General features: G+C 30.0%; 1 protein-coding gene across 4 annotated transcripts in view; it reads left to right on the forward strand.

Moving 5' to 3' along the window:
* The window catches only part of LOC123294168 (pumilio homolog 2-like), a 396,258-nt gene that overhangs the window by 40,678 nt on the left and 339,973 nt on the right, over positions 1-15,607 (forward strand). The window contains exon 1 of one of the 4 annotated variants that reach the window (XM_044875275.1): positions 7,959-8,087. The exons of the other annotated variants lie outside the window; for them this stretch is intronic. Within the exon in view, the coding sequence (XP_044731210.1) occupies positions 8,019-8,087 (69 nt within the window). The 5' untranslated portion in view covers positions 7,959-8,018. Of the gene's footprint in view, positions 1-7,958; positions 8,088-15,607 lie in introns of those variants that run through there. 4 annotated transcript variants of the gene reach the window in all.

The following is a 15,607-nucleotide window of genomic DNA, read 5'->3' on the forward strand; positions in this document are numbered from 1 at the left end:
ATAAATTTGACCGTTATGTATGTTATAAACATTCCACGGTGGTATATGAAGAAGTCGTAATAATTGCTGGGTTTTTGGGCAATAAGTGCTTTTAAAAAGACTTTACCATTTATATAAAAACTTTTATCAATATTCCTCAAGTTTTAAGCTTTAAAATCATACGAAAATTAAGAACTGTGCATAAAATTAAAAATTCTTTTTGGTAAAAACACTGACGATCGAGGTAATCTCTCCTAACCTGTACAGAGAATCGATATGAATTTTTTATAAAAGACGTATACAGTCAAACCTGGATAAGAGAGTTCAAGAGGGCACAATCTCATTCTCGCTTATAGAGGTTTCTCACCAACCCGAGTTTCTCGCTAATGCAGGTACATGGGTAGCGTTTCTCTCTTGTATTAGGTATGCAGCAATAACAAGTCACAGCAAGTACGAATGTAGTAAATACGTAATATGTCGCTTATAGAGGTATAGATAAGTAGCAGTCTCACTTACGGAGGTCCATGAGGGAAAAAGGACTCTCTCTTACAAAGGTTTCTCCCCTAGAGAATTTTTGGGAGCCTAAAATGACGGGTCCTGGCTTCACTTTTAGAGTTTTCTCACTTATCCAGTTCTCACTTACCCAGGTTTGACTGTAATTGGATAATTAATTGATAAATCAAATTTCAAATCTCTGACAGCATTTTCAATTTACAGCATCGAAATACTTGAAGAGAGAGTTGAAATAAAAATGATATCAAAAATTTAAAATTTTATTTATCAATCAATCATCTTTGTATAGGACTTTTGTGAAAAATTTATGTCGATTCTCTGTCCGATTTATTAGAAATGTGTCCTGTTTTTGGGTTTTTTTTTTTTGAGTTTGATAGTTTATTTCTCCTAAACTGTTCAGAGAATCGAATTTTTCACAGAGACGTATAAAAAGATGATTTAAACGATAAAGAAAATTTCAAATTTTTTGAACCATTTTCATTTTTGGTATCGAAATATCTTAACATGTATGGCAAGAGAAAATGGGTTTGTTAGTTTTAAAAAGTCAATGACAAACTTTTGTGACATTATTGGTAATGTTTTTTTTATTTAAATAAATAAGAGAAAAAGTCGAACAAGACAGAAGGAAATATATAAAGAATGTAACCGAAATTCCTTTTACTGCAGTATTCTCCTGTACTCTTAGTACAGTAAAAGATGTTACAAAAAACAGCCACTAAAGAAAAATGAAAGAAACTTCTCTCATTTTGATTAAGCTTCATGAAATGTTTTTTTTAGGTGTCAAATATCATTAGTAACGCATGAGTTAGTTGCCCAAATGTTTCTATTTGTTAATAAACAATAAATTTTAAATTCAATGAAACCATCAATGTTACAGTTTATTGAAAAAATTAGTAAGAAGGCAACTTGTATTACGTAACTGTTAAGTGTTTGTCAAATAATCAAAAACTATTTATTATACATGTATAACGTATACGTAATTCAAGTTGCCTGTTTATTAATTTTGTATATCAGCTTTAACATTGATCGTTTCATTGAATTAGCAATTTATTGTTAATTAACAAATAGAAAAATTTGCGGCACTAACTCATGCGTTACTAATGATATTTGACATCTAAGAAATATATTCCATGAGGTATTAGCAAAATGTGAGCGGTTTCTTTCATTTTCTTTTATTTGTAACATCTTTCACGGTACTATCTGTAGTTATCTAATGTTTATATTATTTTTAGTAACGAGATTGTAATGTTATGTCAATAATGAAAGTGTACGTGTACGTGAGTGTGTCTCACGTAAGACTTTATTTTTATACATTCTTTGCTTACTTTTTTTTTTGTTATATAAAATTCTGTTTTCGGATAAATTACGTTTGAGTCATTCGTTATGAAAGATGTCACAATGTGTTTATATAATCGTTTCAAACTTAAATTTAAACGAATTATGACTTATTTTACGTCAAGCCTGACAACACACAAAATTATTATTAAATATGATGATGTACTTAAAAATAAAATCATGGTTATATAATGCTCTACAAAAAAACTGTTTAAATGAATATGATGCAACTGTAATTAATATTTAGACAGAATGCAGAACTGGATTAGGAATATTTACATTAAAAAAAAAAATTGTAAAGGACCTCGGACACAATACATTGATTTTTGGGTTCGGTTAAAATTATTTGAAAACTTTAGTTCCGTCCATTCCTTTCCGAGCTACAGCCCTTCAAAGGTTACGCCTACGTGAGATATTAATTTTTAGTTTCGGTTAAAATTTTTTGAAAACTGGATTAAGTTTGTTTGGTCATGCTGATCAAAAGTTCTTATAGACTCACAAACCCTTCTACGGCACTTTCAAGGTTATGCCTACATGAAGGGCTCGGAAGGAAAGAGTTTTTGAGGATTCAGTCCGTAAGAAGTTTGGTTCAGCATAATCAAAACTACCTTAATCCAAAGTTTCAAAAAATTTTATCCAGAATCAAAAGTGAATATCTCATTAAGGTATAACCTTTGAAGGTCCGTAGCTCGGAAGGGAAGAGTTCTTGAGGGTTATGCCCATAAGAACTTTTGATCAGTATGATAAAAACTATCTTAATTCATAGATTTCAATAAATTTTAACGGAAAGCAAGAATGAGAGACGATCAATCTACTTATATGCCCTTTTGCTCTATACAAGAGAGACAACAGCCTTTTTGCTCTATATCTTCATTGTATTCTTTCTTTCGTTGTAATCATGGAAGTTATTTGATGTTTTCTATGCTTAAAATATTTATTAAAAATTTTTTCGAATGAATTTTCTGTATAAATGACACAAACCAGAATAGAAAATTTTGGTGTTACATTTATAATTGAGTTAACGGACAAACTTTTAATTACTTTTTATGTTAAACAGATGTTAATTAACCCTTTGCATAAAAAACAAAACAAAAATATACATGACTGTATCGAATATCTCTGTCTGTTGCGTTGATGGCTACATGAATTGAGAATATTGCAGTTAAATAGGTAACGGATGTGTTAGCGAGTCCTTTAATTAAAGATTCATACAAGTCAAGTAATTACCTTGATAACTTTACTTCAAATGTGTTCTAAAATTACTTATTTCTTCTTCTTGCTAAATGTATATTTGTGAGAAGTTTAAAAAGGTTGAAATCCTTTTTGATCCTAATGAAATTCACATGTTTTTATCCTTGATGTTTACTATATACCATGTGTGTTTGTATCATCTAGGCATATACATATCTGTAGTATGACAGAATACATCCGTTTAGTAATGCATCTAAGCGAGAGGTATTATATACATGTATTGAACATTAGTTGGAAGACGCTTGGAGAGTGGGAGTTTTTTAGTTACAGATAACTAGTAAGTATGCAACAAAACTCCCACTCTTTGCATGCATACAACAGAAGATCTGTCGTAACGTATCTGTAGTCTTACAACACATGTATATAATACCTCTCGCTAGATGCATTACTAAACGGATGTATTCTGTCATACTACAGATATGTATAAGCCTAGATGATACAAACACACATGCTATAGTGTGCCATACCCTATATGGCACAATAGAGATCAAACGTGTAGGCCAATTTTGATGATTTTGACGTCGATCGATTTGTCTATACCTTAAGAGTGCTACTAAAGATATGGCAGTAATGATAACTCATTGTGGCGACCACCACACGCCATATTGTGAAAAATAATGTATGTGTGTTCCTATGTGACACACTAGAACCCAACGCGTCGGTCGATATTAATGATTCTGACGTCAATCGATTTAGCTTAATCTTGAGAATACTACTGAAGATAAGACAGTAATGAAAATTCAATATGGCAACCACCAGACGCCATATTGTGAAAAAGCAATCATTAAAATCGGTTCACGCATCAAACTATAAAAATTTAAAAAAGATAGTTAACTGTAATCTCGATACTGCTATACTACCTTAAGTAAATGTGAAGTGCTACTACCTTGAGTATATTTCATGAGTTTTAGTGCTTTTATAAATAATAATTGAGACTAATAATACTTTTTTTTTTGTTACAGGTATGTCTAACATTCATTTAAGAAAAAATTTTTAATTTTTTATAATCGATTTGGTAAGTGGGAAATAATTTATTATGTTATAATCTTCTGTATTCTAATGGCAAAAATTTATTCAAAATGATCTTGAGTTGTTTTTGTTCTAGTGGCTATTTTATCTAGGATCTACCTAACTAATTAACTAATTTTAAATATAGTTCAAAAATTTTTTTTGTTCTATTCCAATTAAGGTTCATTAACATTCATCCTCTAGCTACTAAAATACAGGTTTTTTTTTCGTATTTTAATTTTATTATACTAGAAAATTACGAGTTGTCAGGTCACCAATCATCTCACATCGAGATGCTACACAAATGAATTAATTAGTATTGTCAATAAACTGGTGATAATAAAAATTGCCAACCTGTTAAATTGAATTTTCGAATTATTTATTAACTAATTTCAAAATGGTAGATCCGTAGGTGTTTATTAAAAAATTGAATGTTTAAACAAAGACAAAACACTGTGTGAAAAAAATACAATTAAACCTCTTCAGTTTTATAATTGACTTTAATATCACTTGTTTCATGATTTTTTTTGTAATTGAATAAATGCTTTTCCCCAAAGAGTTTTATTATATTTTAATTTTCATGAAATCGAATTATTCAATCTTGATTTAAAATATTTGTATACAAAGTTCTTGTGAAGGAGTGTTTTGTTTAAAAAGTTCTACAAGAACTGAATTTTGTAAAAAAATTTGATTTTATATTAATTTATTCAAGCATTTATTCTAAATACAAATTACTGTTAATTTTTGTTATGGCAATCCTAAGTAAACTTAAGGACTTATGAAAACATGTTCAAGGTCGTTTATTTAAACATGAATTCAACGATGTGTAAATGATGTGGTTATTCAACTGCAAGATTTGAAATCACTTATTTTTTAAAACTCTAAATATGTTTAATATATTAAAATTATATTTTATCATTACAAAAATCAAAACCAGATATTTCTTAAAAGGTATTTTTGACATCAAACAATTGTTATACAAAATTATCCTATAAGCATTGTTCAGAAAATTATCTTTGAAGCTATAAACAATACAAATTTCTTGTACTCTTTCGGTGTGCTAAAACCCGTAGATTTAAAAAAAAATAAAATATTTAGGACAATAGTTGTTGATTATATTAAGAGAAATAATTTTGTAATTAAAAGTTTTGATCTATCTCTAGCAGTTTTTGAACAATTTATTTTGCTTCTCTAATAATTATTGTTAGTAGAACTGTTACAAATTAGCAAGCTGTACGAAAATTGTTAGAAATAGAGCCAAACTTTTAGATACAAAAATCCAATACATTTGCAATCCGAAATCTGAAACAAAATTGGGTCGATATACCTGAAATATCGAATATATTACTAAATAGAGAATTGGCCTAATGGCATTTATTTAAAGATCACCACTCTCCCCTGTGTGGTGGCTCATTTTTAAACATTTTTTTGGAAAACACTGAAAAGAGAGAATAATTTTAACAATAATCTTTATTAGAACGGAAGTTGTACCATTCTGAAGACACCGACTTCCTCCACGATTTCAACTGATTGCCTTATTTGAAAATGCATGGAATGAATTAGAATCAGTTGAAAATATTGAAAATTATGCTTTGAAGACTGTTGAAAAAAAATACACCTTAATAATATGTAGAACAATTGATCTGATAAAAATTTTGATTGGTTTTTAATGATGTTCAATAATTAAAATGAATTTTTAAACATTGAAAAATGTTTTACCAACTAATAATCCATAATTAAACGACTAATTATCTTTTCAAATATTCTTTGCCTATTTATTCTTTATAGGCACAAATAACGATTTGCCCAGGTTTCAGATAATTTAATAACTTTGAACTATAATCGCGTTTATGATGTGAGTGAGTTTTTACTGTAATGTTTTTATAACTCAGCAACTGATATGAGATTTTATTTATTATGTTAGTATTAAATTCACAATACAATAATAATAATAATAATGTATTAGTTTGTTGTTGAAGCTCTACTCTGACTCTGACTCCGTTGTTTCTCCCTCCAACTTCAACACTCCAGTCCATTCCACACAAACAAACAATTCTTAATATGAGTTTTGTGATTACTTGATTACATATTAAAATTAATAATTGAATAAATAATTATTATTATTTCTTTTGCTGTATATGAATTTCATTCAATTCAGATATGTTTTCAACTTCTATTCCCATTTTGTAAAAAAATGTTAGAAATTATTGTAATGAAATCATGTGAATAGAAAATTTAAACCATCTTCATAAATTTGAGTTTTCTATGTTTGTAGAATTCGAAAAGGTAAAAAATAATACGCCTGATTTTTATAGCTCCGGCTTCTGTATGAATTAAAATTTCCAGTTTGGGGGGAAATTTTTGCACAGCTTTATATAAGGAAGTGAAATTTTAATTTTTTTATGTACAAAAATGCTCTGAGCATAAAATTTAAAAAGAAATCTAAACATGTCACATCATTCTTAAATTTGTATACAAAGTGTCCCAGGAGAAACAGACGCACTTGTTGTAACAAGTAGAAAATAAAATTCTAAGAAGAAAAGTCCTCTTTCATTTTTTGATCCGATGAACGTAAACCCGCTCCTTTCTACACATTCGCACCATTCAGACACTTGCATCATTTATGCCTGCGTACATGGCAGCGTAACGTTGAAGCTCTTGCCAATGTAGCTTTTGTGGTCAACTTCGGAATCAAACGGAATAATCTGAATTTTTGTACAAACCTTTCTTTTGATAGTACAAATGTTGTCGCAAAAGGCACATATGGTCGTGCGTGTCCTTTGATATTCAAGTGAAAATGAGTTTTTTGAGAATACCTCGTTTCTCTAGCCTTCAATCGTATTAACATTTAATATATAAGCTGTAAAGGATAAACTTTTTTACTAATTTCGCCTGAAACTTTTTTTTTGTACATTGAACTGTTTTCGAAATAGAGGTTCAGAAATGAAGCGCTCAGCTCAATGTACGTGAGTGCTAGGTCAATATTTATAAACATAAGGTATTAAATAATTATTTTAGTCGTATTTAATGAATAATTAAGGAAACAAAAACCGCATAATAGGTTGAATTTCACGATTCCAGTCTATTATCAAATATTGACCCAGCATTGAATAACGTTAAGCTGAGCGCGCTCTATCTTCTGTACCCTTTTTTTCAAAAACAGTTCAAAGTACATAGAAACATTTCAGACAAAATTTGTAGATCAAAACAAAATCGTAACCTCTACAACTCTTATCTCAAAGGAAACGAGATATTCACAAAAAAAAAACTGAAATATCTAAGGATGCGCACGCATTACCATATGTGACTTTTGAGACAACATTTGTAATATCAAAATAAGGGTTTGTACAAAAATTCAGCTTATTCGGAGGTGAAACCTTAAGATGATTGGAGTAATAGGCGCTTTGGGAACGAAATTCTTGTGGAATCGTTTGAAACATTTCTATATTATTGTATTGTAGGTAAATATGAATATACTACATACATATCATCATACACTGATACACACAGGCTACGTAATACGTATGCCGTGTGTATGTGAATTATATGTTGTTCATATGCTAGTTTATGTTATGCGCAAGTGCTGAAAGTCCGCAGCCTCCTTTGTTCAACAACGGACAGTTGCACCTTGTCAAGCATTGAGACTAGGTTGGTGTACAGAGGCGCAGGGCTACCACACTAGTGTACTGCTCAAATATTATAAACAACAGAGTGTGTTGAAAAATATTTTGTTGTTGTTGTGTTTACTACTACAATCATAGCAAAAAATGTTCATTATTCGAGTTTTGTGCCGGTAAAAAAAATTTTGTTTTAGTGCTTGTTTGTTGTTACCACAAGAAAAAAGAAGTGATTTTGTTTGTACAGTGATTTCTTATTAAGTGAATTAATTAAATATTTGAGTGAAATTTGTTTAGTGTGAGTGAAACAAGTTTATGTTCATGAAACCGCTCAATGAGTTCATATTTCCTGGACGTACTATGAAGGATATGGGCACTGATATGGTAATTAAATTTTTCTTGACATGTTTGTATTTTGAAATGTCATCAAACTCTTGTGTTACTCCTGACTCCCCCCATTCACCGGTATACACACAGTCATGCCCTGCTATAACGTTCGTCAGCCGTCCCCGTCCTGTGATCCGTCATTCTCATGTCTGCTATGTTGTTAACTAACTAGCAACTGCTTCTCTTGCTCTCTTATCCTATCCCATGTATACTGTTCTGGTTTGTTGCCATAGCGACCAATTTTATAATTTACATTGTTTTATTTTGTTTAATTTGTGATTTATTTTCAATTTGAAACCATTTTCTTGATGAATTACTACATGTTTAAAGACTTCTGTTGTTTTTTAAAGTAGTTTGCAACAAGTTATTAATAATATTTGTTTATATAAAATCATCCAGCCGTAGCCATAAAAGTGGTAGCCATATTTAGAGAATATAAATTTACCTTGTTGCGCTGTTCGTAAATTTATCTTTGCGTGGTTTTGCATATCAGTTAATATTCATAATACATCTTTTTTGTGGAATTTTCCATTTTGCTTTATGTTGTCATAATTTTTATACTCTGAATTTTCGTTTCCAAGCGCAAAATTTTTTTCCGTTATGAGTATGAGCATGAGTATGGAGGTTAGCGGGCCATGCTCGAGCATCGGGCCTCGAAGCAATGGTTCAGAGCACTTAGCCAAACAAACCCTTATACTCTATCCCCGCTACGCTTCTCAGTGGCTATTATAACCAACTGATGTACTGAAACCCAGGATCTGACTAGCGCTGAGTTTCCTAATTTTTTCTGGTTCGACTATGGCCGGACCAAACCATTTCCTTCACTGCTGTATGAGCGCCGGACAGTAACAGAGAAAGTGGATCGATGTTCTTTCCGTTATACGTCCCATAAAATAATTTCGAATGATTTTTTGAGAAATCGTTGAAAATTGGGAAAATAACATAATTATCGACATACCAGTGTCATGGATTATGTTCACATTTGTTGGGTAGTATCTTTACCATTGGCTAAAAAATTCATCGATTTCAAAAATCGAGCTAAACTGTTTTTAATAAATTGTCTTTTCTTAGATGATAATTTTAACATGATATTCAATTTTCTTTCAAAAATTTCTTTACATAAGCATTAAATTATGAAGTACAGTGGGAACTTCAATTACTCGAACGTCAAGGGAATTGCAAAAAAATTCGAGTTAGCAAGTTTTCAACTTAATAAGTAAAAGTTCGAGATACACAGAATTTAATTACTAAAATTTCTCTTTCTTCCTACTTCGAAATGCCCCATTTTCAACTATACTTCTTGAAAGTATCTTAGAGACGCCTTCAAGGATAAAAAAGGATGTTTAGAAAAAAATATTTCAAACAAAAGTTGTCTATTTTTTTTATAAGAAATAACTATTGAAACTTTTCTACCTATAACGATTTACAAGATAGTTTTCATTTGATTGAAAGAGTACTTAAATTAAAAATACTTAAATACGAAAATTTCGAAAAAAGTATTTTCTGGTTTTGAAGGTTTCAGCCACCGAACACAAATTATTTTTTATCTCATTGAATTTACATCAATTTTAATTTTGCTGGACAATAAATAAAATTTTCAGCCTCACTGAAACAGAAACCTTCGACTATGAGAGTTTCCGTGGGAGAATAAATTTCGTAGACTCAAATTGCCGGCCAATTTGAAATGATTGTCAAATACTTAGCCTGGCTATAGACTTACTAGGAAATATTGGTGTTAGATCAGTCTAGGACTCATGCCCAGATTATTATATTTTTAATAATTCGTTACTTCGCGAAGTATCCAAAAATTTATTCAATTAAACATTTGTTTTGTATCAATCAATGGCTTTACAACAGTGAAAACACTTAATAAAATTCATAATGATAACGAGTGGGTTTTTTTTTATATTTTTATAAAAAATAAAATAAAGTATCGATGCCAAGTTCATTGGAACTCAATTTTATTTTTATAATCTTAGCTATAAACAAACAAATCGATAATAAATTAGTTTTCAAGTGTAAATAACAAAAAAAATTGTTATTTATTTCTCCTACTCCTATTTTACAAAGCCTAATATGTGTCATAAATGGAGGTAAACTACGTCACAATAAGAAAACTTTAAAAAAAAACGTTACTCACCAAGTTTTTTTAATAAGAGGCAAAATACAATGTTAATGTTTGAGTGTGTGTAAATTAACTTTTATTCTCATTTGCGAGAAAAATAGTAGGAGAGAAGCTGTTGTAATCGATTGAGAGGAATGCTCTATTGAAAATCTGGAAGAAAAAGTAAGACTGTTTTAAATCTCATGTTCATTTTTTTGTTTCTTTCTATTTGTTTAAAAAGAAAATACGTCATGAGCGTTTTCTATTGAAGTGTTATAATGTGTTTAGATAGCAAAAGATATTTAAAGTATCATATAAGAGGGATTTTGACTTGAATAAAATACACAAAAATTTGAAATAAATGTAAAAATTAAGTTTCATAATAACAAGTGAAAACAAACAATTGATTGAGTTAATTGTTGAAATACCTTGCATAGTCAGTGTTGATTTCTTTATCACATTACACATACAAACATGTGACACATACATAACTGATAATCAAGTATAATAGGTTGGCTGATAAGTCCCCGGTCTGACACATAGATGGCGTCGCTAGTATTAAATGCATATTATTTTTATATAGTACCAACCTTCAAATGATTCGTGTCAAAATTTGACGTCTGTAAGTCAATTAGTTTGTGAGATAGAGCGTCTTTTGTGAAGCAACTTTTGTTATTGTGAAAAAAATGGAAAAAATGGAATTTCGTGTTTTGATAAAATACTGTTTTCTGAAGGGAAAAAATACAGAGTCCGGAAACTCATTATCAAGCCAAGTTTTTGCTTCCACTGTATTTTTTCCCTTCAGAAAACAGTATTTTATCAAAACACGAAATTCCATTTTTTCCATTTTTTTCACAATAACAAAAGTTGCTTCACAAAAGACGCTCTATCTCACAAACTAATTGACTTACAGACGTCAAATTTTGACACGAATCATTTGAAGGTTGGTACTATATAAAAATAATATGCATTTAATACTAGCGACGCCATCTATGTGTCAGACCGGGGACTTATCAGCCAACCTGTTAGTACATATTATAAAATTTCCGCCTAATTGGCGCCCTCACGGGTAAACAGTGATGTTTACGAAAAAATGTTTCAAACAAAAGTTGTTTAGTTTTTGATAAGGAACATTTTTTTTCATTTAAACTTTTGTTCTACCTCTAACGGTTTACAAGATGGGTCCTACGGACCCAAGACCCAATTGACCTATGATGCTCATTTACGAACGTCTTTTTACGTCCTGAGTACGCTGTAAAAATTTCAGCTTGATATCCTTTTTCGTTTTTGAGTTATCGTGTCCACAGACGGACGGACAACCGGAAATGGACTAATTAGGTGATTTTATGAACACCTATGACAAAATTTTTTTCCTAGCATCATTATTTTTAAGCGTTACAAACTTGGGACTAAACTTAATATACTATGTATATTTCATATATACATGGTATAAAAATAGTAGCTAATATCGTAGTAAACTTTCGAACCCTGTCACATTCCCAATTTTAACCAATTTACGTCAAAATTTATATCTCGAAAACGAAAATTAGTATCTAAAGTTTTTTTTTTTTAAACTTTTTCTAAAATCATTCCTGTCAATTCTCTTCAAGTTTTTTAAGTCAATTCGACCCTTTTCGATACTTTTTTAATATCGAAAAAAATAGCTGAGAGATCAGTGAGTTTTACATGCTTTAAACAGGGAAATCGTGAACTTTGCAGCTGATTATCTCGCGATATATACAAACAAAAAATCTGCAACTTTGAGATCGCACAGCTAGCCTTATTCGGAGCCTGTGAAAAAATAGGCCCAGTCTGACGACAAGTGCATTCATGGTGAGAATAACAAAAAAATAACTGAATGAAGGCCTTGTGAAATGATTTGTAGGTTTTTTTGTTTGTTCATGCCTTCACATGTTGTTATTATTATCGTTGTCTCATTTTAATTTATGTGGTAAATATTATGGTTTGAACTTTGTTTTGGTATCGTACAATAATAACGTATGTACGCGAGTGATCCATCCATCCATGCATATATCGTTATCGTTATGTTCCCTCTATGTAGTATGTCACGATTGTTAATACGTTCAAGAAACTTAACATACTGTAAGTTCTTGGTTTGTATACAACACCGCTCCGTATCGCGCAGAGACCAGTCCTTTAAAAACATTACTAGACTTCTTTCTTTACGTAGGAAATAGAAATACACTGTTGCCAACAAAAACTGTGTTTGTAATACCTTTGTTTTTGATTTGATTCTTATTTTTGCACAACAGAAGTTCTATTTTTAAGGTTATAAATCTATTTTAGAATTTTGCATAAAAATTATATTCTGACTTGTAATGATATCGATAGTTAAATAAATCGAAATCTTAGAAATGAGTTTTTCTTAAGAACGTCCCCGAAAAATCATGTTTTCAAGGTCCCCGAATAATTCTAACAATTCGAATTTATTTACGGTACTTGAATACGCCAATCGCATGGTTTGACATTTAAAAAAATAATAATTTTACTTCAAAATCATGTAATTATTGTATGAAACATTTGTTTAGTAATTGTTGCCATTTTGTCGTAATTTACTTATTGAGTAATTATTATTGGATTAAACATTTATTTATTAAAGACCAGTTAATGTAATTAATTATTCATAAGTGATAGTAGAAGTCTAGAAGGTTATTAGTTACCAAAACAGCAACCGTCTAAGTACTTATTAAAACTAAAAAAAGTTTCAGATAATTCAATTTTTCAGGCCTTTGAGAGGACTTAATATAGAAATTTATATTGACCTTAATTTCGATATGAGATCGTTTGCTATGGCTCTAAATCAATGATCTCTTTCGTCTTGGAACTGGCCCTTAAGGGGTCGATATGGACCTCTTTTTGGAATGACTGATCTAAGGTACAATCTAAAGTACTTTTAATATTTCTCAGCCTATTTCTCACATGCACTTTTTTGATACACATGACTAAACATGACAAGTAACTAAAATTTTCGACTTTCCTAGGTTACAATTTAAATAGCACCAGTGTTAGTAATGCCACACCCCATAAACACCACATGTCATGATTTTAATAGAGTCGTGCATAAACAAACCCTTTTACTTACCTAAAATTTCTCATGAAAAAAACAAACAAAAATTATTACATTAAAAAAATGCATAAAAAATAAAATAAAATTTGAAAGTTCTTCAAATTGATTTAACAAGAATAACAAAAACAAACCGAAAACTTAGTTTTATTTACATAGAAATATACATTTTAGAATCTTCGAATATAACACAATATTACGCTGTGTTTGTCAAATATTGAACGTTTAATTTTATTTTTATATTAAATTGAAAACTTTCATTGTTTATTTATGTTTTTTTGTTATATTTGGCTGATTATGCGGGGGTATAAGACGCCCGACTAAAATCATTTGCTTTATACAAATATTTGTTTCTGGAATAGGAAAATTTGTTTTGAAAATCCGTAGAAAACTTATATAAATTGATGTTTTGAATTCGCCAGCTTTGTAACTTGACAGTTGTGCCTACAAGACTGGAGCAAAATCTATCAAAAAAAATCTTAACAGCTTAAAGGACCCCATTAATATTAGAAAGGAAAGTGAATTCCAGTGAAAAGTTTTCTAACCCACCCTAAAATGCTGATTGGATCATTCAGATCAAAACGCCCACAAAAATTATTTCACGCCCACAAAAATTTTTAACGAGTAGTTTATGACAGTTTTAGTATATGACAGGCAGGCTTTCTGTGAAACTTTTTCAAACCGCCCCCAAAGTGTTCTTCAGATCGTTCTGTTCAAAAACTCTCACGACCAGAAACTTTTTTAACGAATAGTTTTTGAGCTACGGGCTTGAGCTATCAAGGCTACATATATTATAATTATAGTACCTATATGACTTGGAAAATGGCTCTCTGTGAAACATTTCTATACCTCCCAAAATATTATTTGGATCGTTCTGTTCAAAATCATTTTTTTTGTCTTTTGAAAAGATTTTTTAAAACTGCATGTAACTTTCAAATTATTATAAAAAAATAAAAACAGTTGGTCTTAAAACTTATTTGCGATCTTTCACATTTTTGAAAAAAAGAAAACTCAATTGATTTTATCTTATTTAAATGGATTAAAGAAACAGTTATAGGAGCTGATATGTTTGTGTTTGTTGTAAATATCAATTTTTGACAAACTCCTTTTACAAAAACAAAATATTCAAGTCACTCTGATTTAAATCGACTAAAATAAAAGCCACACACTTAAATATACTCACTTAATATTGAGAGGCACATTACACTGACTCCACTGAACACTCACACATATTCACACATACTTAGAACAACATAGTAACTGGTAGAAATTGTTCACTCATCGTCATCTTCAATCATGGTCAAGGCCCCCATGTTCTTGTCTATGTTTTTGTATTCTTTTTGTGTGTCTAAATAATGTGTGTGTGTGTGTATGTAATTTAAATTGTTTTATTTTGAAACTTCTTTTATAAAAATATTCTCTAATTCTTAAAATAAATTTTTATTTTATTTCAACGTAAAAGTATTGGCTGAAATTTTATTCGGTGAAATAATTTTTTTTTTCATAATAAAAAAAATTAGTCTTAACGCACGCTTTTATCTAAAATAGAGGTCCCCCAAAGTTTTTTATGTTTTTTTGGAAAACTTGGTTTTGGAATAGGAATAATGTTAACGTATCTTTAATCTAAAAATAATTCTGGCCAACTTTTTCGTTCTAATACCCTATTGTTTCTCATTAAAATATCGTAAAATACTAATTAAAAGGCTTTTGAATTGATGAATAGCGCGTTATATGAGATCATCAGTACATAATTAATTGTAAATTAATAAATGCACGCAAACATACTTGACATGGTATTGGTAGTATTTATATATGGGTAGTGGGAGGTAGTATTCATATTAATTATACTCAAAGACAATAAAATATAATATCAATTAAAAGTGATTACGTTATTAATATTCAGTAGAATAGAATAGAAACGTATCAATCAGTAATTTGTAATTAACTAAAATTAAAACTGCTTATACACATGCTATTTATCAGCATTACAAAACTGCTTGTTTAATGTTCCATTGAGAAGTTTATCAGTCCGATTTATAGAGCGTTATCATTCACTCTCAGCACGGGTATTCATCTATCCCAGATTTATATTTTTTTGTGTTTAATGCATTGGATTAGATATAATCTTTAGTACTTCAATCATCTTAGGGTTTCTTTATAATTTTTATAATAAATAATTTATATAATAAACTAGCTGTGAACTACCCGCTTTGCTGGGCAACATCCCCACTTGCACCCCTCCCTCCACATTTCCTTGCGTGGGATAACAGTTTTGTAATGTACACGTCATGCTCTTTTATTTGATACCCCACTTAGGTATATTTGTAA

This window comes from Chrysoperla carnea, chromosome 2 (assembly GCF_905475395.1).
Source record: "Chrysoperla carnea chromosome 2, inChrCarn1.1, whole genome shotgun sequence".
In the NCBI taxonomy this organism is placed as follows: Eukaryota; Metazoa; Arthropoda; class Insecta; order Neuroptera; family Chrysopidae; genus Chrysoperla; species Chrysoperla carnea.